Below are 14,634 nucleotides of genomic sequence, written 5' to 3'. Positions count from 1 at the left end.
TGAAGCCCTGTGGTGATGGGCGGTGTTGGTGGTGTATTTTACTGAAGCCCTGTGGTGATGGGTGGTGCAAAGTGACGTGTAAATTTACTAATATCACATTTTATCAGGATATTTCTGGAAGTGTTCGGTAGTGAAGATGTAGTATGGGCCCCTTATTGGGCCCTGGTCAAAAGTAGTGCACTATAAAGGGAATAGGGTGCAAAGTAGTGCACTATATAGGGAATAGGGTGTAAAGTAGTGCACTATATAGGGAATAGGGTGCAAAGTAGTGCACTATATAGGGAATAGGGTGCAAAGTAGTGCACTATATAGGGAATAGGGTGCAAAGTAGTGCACTATATAGGGAATAGGGTGCCATTTGGGATGCAAATATAGAGTGCTTGATACTTACAGAGATCTAACAGAAGGAAGTGTGATTGCATCACAAGCAGCAGCCCATTAAAACACTCAGAAAACATTCAAGAGTGACGAGATACAAATCAATCAAGTGACACGGAGAGAGTTGAGTTTTTTTGCTTGCAGAAAAATAAACATATCACTGAATAAATGGAGAAATTATAAACAAAAAAAACAAGCTTTACATTCATGATGCTGCCCCCCAAAAAAGTGCACTTTGTTTAAAATGCACAATCTTACAGAAACGAAACGAAAAATTGTAAAGCTTTGTGACGTTATCAGCGCCCCTAGGCCTGTGCTGGATCCAAGCCATCGTCCCAGTCAAGAGAAACTCCAGCCATAGCATCAGCTTGTCATAGGGATTTACAGTAAGCATTAAAGTGGAACTGACAACGTTTTTAAAAATCTCATTACAATCTGTTCAGGAACAATATGACTTATTATTATTATTTTTTTACATTTTCTGACAAACAAGCACTTAGATATGGTCATTTTCACGTTTTCATAAAATCATAGAATGTTTAGGAATGACGTAGGGTAAGGCATTTGTAAAAAATTGTATATCGATATAGAGCGGGAAAGCAGCCATGCGTTTTGGACAATTAATAGACACTGCAGTAAATAAAACCTCATTAAAAACACCTGTCTCGTCCAGGACCAGAGTCTATGCAGACTGGTGTGCCACAGCCAATCAGAGCTACAGTAGGCCTTTATGCAAATAAGCCATTTGCCATATGGGCCTGTCATCATTCACTTTAAACTAGACTGTGTGTTTACAGGCAGTAGGACCTGCCATCATTCACTTTGAACTGGACTGTGTGTTTACAGGCAGTAGGACCTGCCATCATTCACTTTGAACTAGACTGTGTGTTTACAGGCAGTAGGACCTGCCATCATTCACTTTGAACTAGACTGTGTGTTTACAGGCAGTAGGGCCTGCCATCATTCACTTTGAACTGGACTGTGTGTTTACAGGAAGTAGCAACAGTGTGACTTGAGATCATTACAGCTCATTCGCCAAAAAACACAAAATATACCTGAATGGATTTCTGTAAATATGTAAAACAGCACAGGAGTCCTCTTACATTTGGGAACTTTACAGTCCTATTGATCAAACATCCATGAAAAGGTAGACTCTCTCTCTCTCCCTCAGTTATACACATCATCAACAAGATCAACAACTAATGTTAGCCAAAGCGAGATGGGCTCTAATCTAAGGAGGGAACATTAGATAACATTTTTCAGCTAGTTGGCTGTCAAAATTGCACCTATAAACGATGGGGAATAGTAGCCTGCTCGTACTTCTGCAGGATGCCTGCCGATGACGCATGCTTGTTTCAACCCACGTTTTGACGTCTGAATGGGAACTTGCCTTCCCACCCATTTGATCTATGACAAGTGCATTTGATTGACAACTAAGGATGTGTTCGTAAATTGCCTCCAGTGTGTTAGCGTGCACTCTGGGTTCGTAAATTCAGAGCGTTTCGCTCTTCGAGTGTACACTGTACTAATAACACTGGACGCTCTGGCTCAGGGTTGATCCGAGCGTTCCTCACAACCGCAGTCAAGCATCCAAGCTAACTGGCTAACGTTGGCTAGTTTGCTAGCTACTTCCAGACAAACATGAGAGAATACTTCACTCTGACCATTTTACTCGCTCTAGCAGAGCTGGTTAGGATGTTTCCATGTTATCTAATGCATTAGTGACTAACTGTGCTGCTGGCAACATTTTTTGCCAACGTTTACCAACACCGGTCATATTCAGAGGGTGTTGCGCATTCGTACATTCATCAGTTATTCTGCGCTCTCAGACATTTCACTCAGACGAGAGTGCTCTGAAATCGGAGTAGATAGCCAGAGTTAATTTACAAATGCAAGAGATATGCTAACTGGATACCAGTCATTCAAGTCCAGCATAGCTAGCTAGCGAAGCGATTTATATTTCTTGCTAGCTAACCAAATGACACCTGTCATCTCTCATCTCTCGACCTGTGGCCACGGAAAAACGATGATGGGGGGGAAAATGAGGTCACTCACTCCTCCAATGACATGATATCCTCCCAGCAGCTAGCTAGCTAACGTTAGGCCCTGTGTTTTTAACTTGCTACATCAATAGATGCGCTAGCCTATTAGACACGTTATGACTGGTTTGTGATCATTGCCCTTGCTAGTATGATTGTATTGACATTAGCCTTAGTTACATTCGTCCGTTTTTGTCAAATATTAAGTAATGGAAACTGAAACAGTGCATCCCGAATGGGTGGTGGCAACAAACAACAAACTTTGATTTACAACCTGATAGCAATTATTTTGGGGGGGGGGGGACCACCAAGAAATGTATTGGTGAATTACACTGCTCAAAAAAATAAAGGGAACACTTAAACAACACAATGTAACTCCAAGTCAATCACACTTCTGTGAAATCAAACTGTCCACTTAGGAAGCAACACTGATTGACAATAAATTTCACTGTCAATCAGTGTTGCTTCCTAAGTGGACAGTTTGATTTCACAGAAGTGTGATTGACTTGGAGTTACATTGTGTTGTTTAAGTGTTCCCTTTATTTTTTTGAGCAGTGTATATTAATCATGTATGGAACTGCATCCATCTATTCTGCCCACAATGCCTTAGTGTACGTCATGGAATATTGAGTCAAATATAGTACCTCTTAAAAAAAAAAAATCTCTTATAATGTTGGTTTTGTAGCATAAACTGGGAAGTTGATATTTTTTGACTGATATTACGATTGTCTGTTTGTTTCATATCTGCAAAGTAATTAAAATTGGCTGCCAGTTCCACTTTAATAATAGACAAACAGGACCAGAGCCATATATTTAAAGAGTAGGTCCAACTTTTAGAAGGTTGAATATTGTTCTAAATTCTAGACATTCAGTGACATATCATTGTTTAAATATTCTCCATGTCATGTTAATGGGGGAGATAACATGGCTGTTATAGAATGTTGTAGTGTCATGTTAATGGGGGAGATAACATGGCTGTTATAGAATGTGTAGTGTCATGTTAATGGGGGAGATAACATGGCTGTTATAGAATGTTGTAGTGTCATGTTAATGGGGGAGATAACATGGCTGTTATAGAATGTTGTAGTGTCATGTTAATGGGGGAGATAACATGGTTGTTATAGAATGTGTAGTGTAATGTTAATGGGGGAGATAACATGGCTGTTATAGAATGTTGTAGTGTCATGTTAATGGGGGAGATAACATGGCTGTTATAGAATGTTGTAGTGTCATGTTAATGGGGGAGATAACATGGCTGTTATAGAATGTTGTAGTGTAATGTTAATGGGGAGATAACATGGCTGTTATAGAATGTGTAGTGTCATGTTAATGTGGGAGATAACATGGCTGTTATAGAATGTTGTAGTGTCATGTTAATGGGGGAGATAACATGGCTGTTATAGAATGTTGTAGTGTCATGTTAATGGGGGAGATAACATGGCTGTTATAGAATGTTGTAGTGTCATGTTAATGGGGGAGATAACATGGCTGTTATAGAATGTTGTAGTGTCATGTTAATGGGGGAGATAACATGGCTGTTATAGAATGTTGTAGTGTAATGTTAATGGGGGAGATGACATGGCTGTTATAGAATGTTGTAGTGTAATGTTAATGGGGGAGATAACATGGCTGTTATAGAATGTTGTAGTGTCATGTTAATGGGGGAGATGACATGGCTGTTATAGAATGTTGTTGTGTCATGTTAATGGGGGAGATAACATGGCTGTTATAGAATGTTGTAGTGTCATGTTAATGGGGGAGATATCATGGCTGTTATAGAATGTTGTAATGTTAATAGGGGAGATAACATGGCTGTTATAGAATGTTGTAGTGTCATGTTAATGGAGAGATAACATGGCTGTTATAGAATGTTGTAGTGTAATGTTAATGGGGGAGATAACATGGCTGTTATAGAATGTTGTAGTGTCATGTTAATGGGGAGATAACATGACTGTTATAGAATGTTGTAGTGTCATGTTAATGTGGGAGATAACATGGCTGTTATAGAATGTTGTAGTGTCATGTTAATGGGGGAGATAACATGGCTGTTATAGAATGTTGTAGTGTCATGTTAATGGGGGAGATAACATGGCTGTTATAGAATGTTGTAGTGTAATGATAATGGGGGAGATAACATGGCTGTTATAGAATGTTGTAGTGTCATGTTAATGTGGGAGATAACATGGCTGTTATAGAATGTTGTAGTGTAATGTTAATGGAGAGATAACATGGCTGTTATAGAATGTTGTAGTGTAATGTTAATGGGGGAGATAACATGGCTGTTATAGAATGTTGCAGTGTCATGTAAAATGCATCATGATGCAGAAACCTCAATGTCCCAGCTTTCTAAATATATTGCTCCGGATAGGGCACCTGTCTGCAGTGAGAGAACAACTCCTCAGACTAGACAAAAATATTATTCTGTCGCATGAACAATCCATAGCCTAAGAGCCTAATAGTGGGCCAAGTCCTCCTCCCCTCCTCTGCAACAGTGTGGGCTGGCCCAGTCCTCCTCTCCAACAGTGTGGGCTGGCTGGCCCAGTCCTCCTCCCCTCCTCTGCAACAGTGTGGGCTGACCCAGTCCTCCTCCCTCCTCTCCAACAGTGTGGGCTGGCCCAGTCCTCCTCCCCAACAGTGTGGGCTGGCTGGCCCAGTCCTCCTCCCCTCCTCTCCAACAGTGTGGTCTGGCCCAGTCCTCCTCCCCTCCTCTCCAACAGTGTGGTCTGGCCCAGTCCTCCTCCCCTCCTCTCCAACAGTGTGGGCTGGCTGGCCCAGTCCTACTCTCCCCTCGGCAACCGTGTGGGCTGGCTGGCCCAGTCCTCCTCCCCTCCTCTCCAACAGTGTGGGCTGGCCCAGTCCTCCTCCCCTCCTCTGCAACAGTATGGGCTGGGTCTATTTCTAGGACTCTAGGAGAGGTTTCTGTTGGTGTTTTAAGAGAGGATCCAAAGTTAGGACCAGAACCCAGGCTGGTAGCAGTACGGGGACTGGGTTAGGACCAGAACCCATGCTGGACCAAGTTATGGCCAGAACACAGACTGGACCAGGTTTGGGCCAGAACACAGACTGGACCAGGTTAGGACCAGAACCCAGGCCGGTAGCGTTACAAGGACCGGATTAGGACCAGAACCCAGATTGGATCAGTGTACGACCAAAACCCAGGCTGGTAGCGCAAGATGGACCGAGTTAGGATCAGAACCCAGGTTGGACCAGAGGAGGATCGGAACACACACTGGACCAGGTTAGGAAAAGAACCCAGGCCGGTAGCGGTACGGGGAACATTTGGGGAACTGGGACTCTGGTTTGCAGAGTGGGAGGGTTGGGTCCAGACACTGTTCCTCGTCCTGTTGGTCCAGCAGACTGTCCCCCCTCTGCCGCGGGGAGGTTGAGCAGGGTGTAGGGGGCTCCATGGGGGTGGCTAGTACCTCCATGTCTCTGGGCTCCATGTGATGGGTTAGCAGTGGGTGTCCCCTCCTTGGTGAGGGCGTCGGCGCCTCCAGACTGTGTCCCCTCCTTGGGGATGGTGTCGGGGGCTCCAAGGGGGTAGGAAGCACGGTCATGTCCCTGCCAAACTCCACCGTGGGAGGGGTGTCTGTGCTGGTGGTGTGGGCTGGGGACTCTCCATTCCCCTGCCCCGCTCCTCTGCCCCGCCCAGGTGACTGGCCCAAGAAGACGTCGCAGCGTACCCGTGGCGAGGGGCGTGGTCTAACCAGGAAGTCCAGGGTTTTGGGTCGTTCAGGAGGGCAGCGGCGGCGGGGTGTAGGGGGAAACACCAGATTTGGATCTGGCAACCGGGGAACCTGGGATACGTGGTCACTTAGACCCCTGAGACCTCCATCTGTTTGAAAATAGAGAAAGAAAAAGACTTGTAGAACATCTAGGGATATTAAAGACAGGATGAATCAGGCCATATAGCTAGAGCAGATCAACAAGTAACTGTCTGTAGGAGAACAGTGAAGATACCTGTGGTCTCCGGAGTTGCTCTGACAGGTAAAGGAAAAGGGTGGATATAGTTTGGAGGGCAGCGTGTCTTGATGGCACCGTCGGAGGGGGTCCGGTGTAGACAGCGTGAGGAGGATGGAACGGAGGGGAGATGGGTCGGGGTCAGGGACTGCCGAGGGTGACGCTTGAAGCTCTCCAGGTGTGTGTTGACCAAGGGGTTGAGTGAGGCATGCTGGGGCTGGGGGTGAACAGAGGTGTGGGGCTGGACAGAAGGCTGAACCGGGGCCTGGGGAGAGGCAGTGCGGTAGACCAACAGTTCCTCACTATCAGATCGTAACAGAGACCGCGTAGAATTACAGTCCGACACAGACGACAGTGACAGCAGTGTGAGAGATGACGGGAACAGTCCGCCTCCAACCCGCTCCGTCACCGGGGCAACCGAGTGCTTCAGGGGGCTCTCCTTGTCCCCTCCCCGCCTGAAGAGCTTGCGTGTGGGGGGACTGGTGCTCCGTCTCTGGCCCCCTGTCCCTGTACGGTGGAAGAAGCCCTCCCAGCGAGGTGGCTTGCTGCTCTCCGCAGCCCCCTCAGTCCCAGACCCAGAACCAGTCCCAGGCTGGGCCAGAGTCATCATATTGAAGCCCAGTCCTACTGCAGCCAGCAAGGCCCCACACCCCAGTAGCACCAGCTCTGACCTCCCCCGCCCGGCTTGACTCTTCCTACTAGGGGGCGTGTCCGGGGCCGGGGTGCTATGGTAACTAGGGCAGTACTCCCCGCCTCCTCCTGCGTTACCGTCGGCAACAGGCCCCTCCCTGTGGAAGGGGATGCAGAGGTAGGATTGGCTGGGGGATGCGTTGGCCCCTCCAGCTGGGTCAGTGGTGTAGCAGCAGTCTTCATTCTCTACAGGGAGGAGAGGGTTTCACGACATTACATTATTGTGGCTTTTGATTACTGGCAACCCTTTGTTGCTAAGGTACATGTCCTGACCTATCTCTGTTACAATCTGACCACACCGCTCGCGTTGCAAAATAAATGTAACACATACATGCTATTCAATCATTGCACCCACACTGCTCACGAGCGTCAAACGTTCTATTTTGGGATGCTTGATGCTCTGCAAGTCCCGCCTCTTCCATCTCATTGGTTTTTAAGAGCATATACCCACGTGGCTGATTGAAAGATGAACTGAGGTTCACACTCCAGTCCAGTTGGTGGTGGTAACGCACCTTAAAGTTGGTTGCCAACCGACATATAAAGACCACAGAAGAAGAAGAAGCCTGAAGGAGGAGAGATGACTAGAAACTAACTAGGTTTACCTTTTATCTGCGGATTAATTGTCAAGTAGAGAACCTTGTGCATTTCAGGTAAAATAACAACCCAATGTTTATCCCAGGACAAATTAGCTAGCAACAGCAAGCATGTTAGGCTATCAGTATCAATCTTATACCAGTTCCTACCCATCTCTGATAATGCTATTTCAGGCCCTACCCATCTCTGATAATGTTATTTCAGTCCCTACCCATCTTTAATAATGTTATTTCAGTCACTACCCATCTCTAATAATGCTATTTCAGTCCTTACCCATCTTTAATAATGTTATTTCAGTCCCTACCCATCTCTGATAATGCTATTTCAGTCCTTACCCATCTTTAATAATGTTATTTCAGTCCTTACCCATCTCTGATAATGTTATTTCAGTCCTTACCCATCTTTAATAATGTTATTTCAGTCCCTACCCATCTCTGATAATGTTATTTCAGTCCCTACCCATCTCTGATAATGTTATTTCAGTCCTTACCCATCTCTGATAATGCTATTTCAGTCCTTACCCATCTCTAATAATGTTATTTCAGTCCTTACCCATCTCTGATAATGTTATTTCAGTCCTTACCCATCTTTAATAATGTTATTTCAGTCCCTACCCATCTCTGATCATGTTATTTCAGTCCTTACCCATCTCTGATAATGTTATTTCAGTCCTTACCCATCTCTGATAATGTTATTTAAGTCCCTACCCATCTCTGATCATGTTATTTCAGTCCTTACCCATCTCTGATAATGTTATTTCAGTCCCTACCCATCTCTGATAATGTTATTTCAGTCCTTACCCATCTTTAATAATGTTATTTCAGTCACTACCCATCTCTAATAATGCTATTTCAGTCCTTACCCATCTCTGATAATGTTATTTCAGTCCTTACCCATCTTTAATAATGTTATTTCAGTCCCTACCCATCTCTGATAATGTTATTTCAGTCCCTACCCATCTCTGATAATGTTATTTCAGTCCTTACCCATCTCTGATAATGCTATTTCAGTCCTTACCCATCTTTAATAATGTTATTTCAGTCCCTACCCATCTCTGATAATGCTATTTCAGTCCTTACCCATCTTTAATAATGTTATTTCAGTCCTTACCCATCTCTGATAATGCTATTTCAGTCCTTACCCATCTTTAATAATGTTATTTCAGTCCTTACCCATCTCTGATAATGTTATTTCAGTCCTTACCCATCTCTGATAATGCTATTTCAGTCCTTACCCATCTTTAATAATGTTATTTCAGTCCTTACCCATCTCTGATAATGTTATTTCAGTCCCTACCCATCTTTAATAATGTTATTTCAGTCCTTAGCCATCTTTAATAATGTTATTTCAGTCCTTACCCATCTCTGATAATGTTATTTCAGTCCTTACCCATCTCTGATAATGTTATTTCAGTCCTTACCCATCTCTGATAATGTTATTTCAGTCCTTACCCATCTTTAATAATGTTATTTCAGTCCCTACCCATCTCTGATCATGTTATTTCAGTCCTTACCCATCTCTGATAATGTTATTTCAGTCCTTACCCATCTCTGATAATGTTATTTCAGTCCTTACCCATCTCTGATAATGCTATTTCAGTCCTTACCCATCTTTAATAATGTTATTTCAGTCCTTACCCATCTCTGATAATGTTATTTCAGTCCCTACCCATCTTTAATAATGTTATTTCAGTCCTTACCCATCTTTAATAATGTTATTTCAGTCCTTACCCATCTTTAATAATGTTATTTCAGTCCTTACCCATCTCTGATAATGTTATTTCAGTCCCTACCCGTCTCTGATAATGCTACTTCAGTCCCTACCCATCTTTAATAATGTTATTTCAGTCCTTACCCATCTTTAATAATGTTATTTCAGTCCTTACCCATCTTTAATAATGTTATTTCAGTCCTTACCCATCTCTGATAATGTTATTTCAGTCCCTACCCATCTCTGATAATGCTATTTCAGTCCTTACCCATCTTTAGTAATGTTATTTCAGTCCTTACCCATCTCTGATAATGCTATTTCAGTCCTTACCCATCTTTAATAATGTTATTTCAGTCCTTACCCATCTCTGATAATGTTATTTCAGTCCTTACCCATCTCTGATAATGTTTTTTCAGTCCCTACCCATCTTTAATAATGTTATTTCAGTCCTTACCCATCTTTAATAATGTTATTTCAGTCCTTACCCATCTTTAATAATGTTATTTCAGTCCTTACCCATCTCTGATAATGTTATTTCAGTCCCTACCCGTCTCTGATAATGTTATTTCAGTCCTTACCCATCTCTGATAATGTTATTTCAGTCCTTACCCATCTCTGATAATGTTATTTCAGTCCTTACCCATCTTTAATAATGTTATTTCAGTCCCTACCCATCTCTGATCATGTTATTTCAGTCCTTACCCATCTCTGATAATGTTATTTCAGTCCTTACCCATCTCTGATAATGTTATTTCAGTCCTTACCCATCTCTGACAATGTTATTTCAGGCCCTACCCATCTCTGATAATGTTATTTCAGTCCTTACCCATCTCTGATAATGCTATTTCAGTCCTTACCCATCTTTAATAATGTTATTTCAGTCCCTACCCATCTCTGATAATGCTATTTCAGTCCTTACCCATCTTTAATAATGTTATTTCAGTCCTTACCCATCTCTGATAATGTTATTTCAGTCCTTACCCATCTTTAATAATGTTATTTCAGTCCCTACCCATCTCTGATCATGTTATTTCAGTCCTTACCCATCTCTGATAATGTTATTTCAGTCCTTACCCATCTCTGATAATGTTATTTCAGTCCTTACCCATCTCTGATAATGCTATTTCAGTCCTTACCCATCTTTAATAATGTTATTTCAGTCCTTACCCATCTCTGATAATGTTATTTCAGTCCCTACCGATCTTTAATAATGTTATTTCAGTCCTTACCCATCTTTAATAATGTTATTTCAGTCCTTACCCATCTTTAATAATGTTATTTCAGTCCTTACCCATCTCTGATAATGTTATTTCAGTCCCTACCCGTCTCTGATAATGCTACTTCAGTCCCTACCCATCTTTAATAATGTTATTTCAGTCCTTACCCATCTTTAATAATGTTATTTCAGTCCTTACCCATCTTTAATAATGTTATTTCAGTCCTTACCCATCTCTGATAATGTTATTTCAGTCCCTACCCATCTCTGATAATGCTACTTCAGTCCCTACCCATCTTTAATAATGTTATTTCAGTCCCTACCCATCTTTAATAATGTTATTTCAGTCCCTACCCATCTCTGATAATGTTATTTCAGTCCTTACCAATCTTTAATAATGTTATTTCAGTCCCTACCCATCTCTGATAATGTTATTTCAGTCCCTACCCATCTCTGATAATGCTATTTCAGTCCCTATCCATCTCTGATAATGTTATTTCAGTCCCTACCCATCTCTGATAATGCTATTTCAGTCCCTATCCATCTTTAATAATGTTATTTCAGTCCTTACCCATCTCTGATAATGTTATTTCAGTCCCTACCCATCTCTGATAATGCTATTTCAGTCCTTACCCATCTTTAATAATGTTATTTCAGTCCTTACCCATCTCTGATAATGTTATTTCAGTCCTTACCCATCTTTAATAATGTTATTTCAGTCCCTACCCATCTCTGATCATGTTATTTCAGTCCTTACCCATCTCTGATAATGTTATTTCAGTCCTTACCCATCTCTGATAATGTTATTTCAGTCCTTACCCATCTCTGATAATGTTATTTCAGTCCTTACCCATCTTTAATAATGTTATTTCAGTCCTTACCCATCTCTGACAATGTTATTTCAGGCCCTACCCATCTCTGATAATGTTATTTCAGTCCCTACCCATCTCTGATAATGCTATTTCAGTCCTTACCCATCTTTAATAATGTTATTTCAGTCCCTACCCATCTCTGATAATGCTATTTCAGTCCTTACCCATCTTTAATAATGTTATTTCAGTCCTTACCCATCTCTGATAATGCTATTTCAGTCCTTACCCATCTTTAATAATGTTATTTCAGTCCTTACCCATCTCTGATAATGTTATTTCAGTCCCTACCCATCTCTGATAATGCTATTTCAGTCCTTACCCATCTCTGATAATGTTATTTCAGTCCTTACCCATCTTTAATAATGTTATTTCAGTCCTTACCCATCTCTGATAATGTTATTTCAGTCCCTACCCATCTCTGATAATGTTATTTCAGTCCTTACCCATCTCTGATAATGTTATTTCAGTCCCTACCCGTCTCTGATAATGCTACTTCAGTCCCTACCCATCTTTAATAATGTTATTTCAGTCCTTACCCATCTTTAATCATGTTATTTCAGTCCTTACCCATCTTTAATAATGTTATTTCAGTCCCTACCCATCTCTGATAATGCTATTTCAGTCCCTACCCATCTCTGATAATGCTATTTCAGTCCCTACCCATCTCTGATAATGTTATTTCAGTCCCTACCCATCTCTGATAATGCTATTTCAGTCCTTACCCATCTCTGATAATGTTATTTCAGTCCTTACCCATCTCTGATAATGTTATTTCAGTCCTTACCCATCTCTGATAATGTTATTTCAGTCCCTACCCATCTCTGATAATGCTATTTCAGTCCCTATCCATCTTTAATAATGTTATTTCAGTCCTTACCCATCTCTGATAATGTTATTTCAGTCCCTACCCATCTCTGATAATGCTATTTCAGTCCTTACCCATCTTTAATAATGTTATTTCAGTCCTTACCCATCTCTGATAATGTTATTTCAGTCCTTACCCATCTTTAATAATGTTATTTCAGTCCCTACCCATCTCTGATCATGTTATTTCAGTCCTTACCCATCTCTGATAATGTTATTTCAGTCCTTACCCATCTCTGATAATGTTATTTCAGTCCTTACCCATCTCTGATAATGTTATTTCAGTCCTTACCCATCTTTAATAATGTTATTTCAGTCCTTACCCATCTCTGACAATGTTATTTCAGGCCCTACCCATCTCTGATAATGTTATTTCAGTCCTTACCCATCTCTGATAATGCTATTTCAGTCCTTACCCATCTTTAATAATGTTATTTCAGTCCCTACCCATCTCTGATAATGCTATTTCAGTCCTTACCCATCTTTAATAATGTTATTTCAGTCCTTACCCATCTCTGATAATGCTATTTCAGTCCTTACCCATCTTTAATAATGTTATTTCAGTCCTTACCCATCTCTGATAATGTTATTTCAGTCCCTACCCATCTCTGATAATGCTATTTCAGTCCTTACCCATCTCTGATAATGTTATTTCAGTCCTTACCCATCTTTAATAATGTTATTTCAGTCCTTACCCATCTCTGATAATGTTATTTCAGTCCCTACCCATCTCTGATAATGTTATTTCAGTCCCTACCCGTCTCTGATAATGCTACTTCAGTCCCTACCCATCTTTAATAATGTTATTTCAGTCCTTACCCATCTTTAATCATGTTATTTCAGTCCTTACCCATCTTTAATAATGTTATTTCAGTCCCTACCCATCTCTGATAATGCTATTTCAGTCCCTACCCATCTCTGATAATGCTATTTCAGTCCCTACCCATCTCTGATAATGTTATTTCAGTCCCTACCCATCTCTGATAATGCTATTTCAGTCCTTACCCATCTCTGATAATGTTATTTCAGTCCTTACCCATCTCTGATAATGTTATTTCAGTCCTTACCCATCTCTGATAATGTTATTTCAGTCCCTACCCATCTCTGATAATGTTATTTCAGTCCCTACCCATCTCTGATAATGTTATTTCAGTCCCTACCCATCTCTGATAATGCTATTTCAGTCCCTATCCATCTTTAATAATGTTATTTCAGTCCTTACCCATCTCTGATAATGTTATTTCAGTCCCTACCCATCTCTGATAATGCTATTTCAGTCCCTATCCATCTTTAATAATGTTATTTCAGTCCTTACCCATCTCTGATAATGTTATTTCAGTCCCTACCCATCTCTGATAATGTTATTTCAGTCCTTACCCATCTTTAATAATGTTATTTCAGTCCCTACCCATCTCTGATAATGTTATTTCAGTCCTTACCCATCTCTGATAATGTTATTTCAGTCCTTACCCATCTCTGATAATGCTTTTTCAGTCCTTACCCATCTTTAATAATGTTATTTCAGTCCTTACCCATCTCTGATAATGTTATTTCAGTCCCTACCCATCTTTAATAATGTTATTTCAGTCCTTACCCATCTCTGATAATGTTATTTCAGTCCTTACCCATCTTTAATAATGTTATTTCAGTCCTTACCCATCTTTAATCATGTTATTTCAGTCCTTACCCATCTTTAATAATGTTATTTCAGTCCCTACCCATCTCTGATAATGCTATTTCAGTCCCTACCCATCTCTGATAATGCTATTTCAGTCCTTAACCATCTCTGATAATGTTATTTCAGTCCCTACCCATCTCTGATAATGTTATTTCAGTCCCTACCCATCTCTGATAATGTTATTTCAGTCCCTACCCATCTCTGATAATGCTATTTCAGTCCTTATCCATCTTTAATAATGTTATTTCAGTCCTTACCCATCTCTGATAATGTTATTTCAGTCCTTACCCATCTCTGATAATGTTATTTCAGTCCTTACCCATCTCTGATAATGTTATTTCAGTCCTTACCCATCTCTGATAATGTTATTTCAGTCCCTACCCATCTCTGATAATGTTATTTCAGTCCTTACCCATCTTTAATAATGTTATTTCAGTCCCTACCCATCTCTGATAATGCTATTTCAGTCCTTACCCATCTCAGTGAGGCTGGGTACCCCTGGTATGGCAGGGCTGTGTCTCGGTGACCTGCGGAGATTTGGGGCGCTGCAGGACCTCTGTCTGTTCCCCTCCTGAGGGACCTTGATGCTGGTAGGGACAGGAGATAAAGAGCTACAGAGAATCACTAAATAGT

General features: G+C 41.3%; 1 protein-coding gene across 1 annotated transcript in view; it reads right to left on the bottom strand.

Annotated features, from left to right (window-relative positions):
• Nucleotides 1–5,656: 5,656 nt before the first annotated feature.
• The window catches only part of map3k9 (mitogen-activated protein kinase kinase kinase 9), a 70,358-nt gene continuing 61,380 nt past the window's right edge, over nucleotides 5,657–14,634 (bottom strand). The window contains exons 10-12 of the mRNA XM_039008775.1: nucleotides 14,476–14,588; nucleotides 6,378–7,253; nucleotides 5,657–6,252 (exon numbers count right to left, since the gene is read on the bottom strand). Coding sequence (XP_038864703.1) covers nucleotides 5,657–6,252; nucleotides 6,378–7,253; nucleotides 14,476–14,588 — 1,585 coding nt within the window. The remainder of the gene's footprint in view (nucleotides 6,253–6,377; nucleotides 7,254–14,475; nucleotides 14,589–14,634) is intronic.

This window comes from Salvelinus namaycush, chromosome 15 (assembly GCF_016432855.1).
Source record: "Salvelinus namaycush isolate Seneca chromosome 15, SaNama_1.0, whole genome shotgun sequence".
NCBI classification, from domain to species: domain Eukaryota; kingdom Metazoa; phylum Chordata; class Actinopteri; order Salmoniformes; family Salmonidae; genus Salvelinus; species Salvelinus namaycush.
This window is presented reverse-complemented; position numbering and strand designations above follow the sequence as displayed.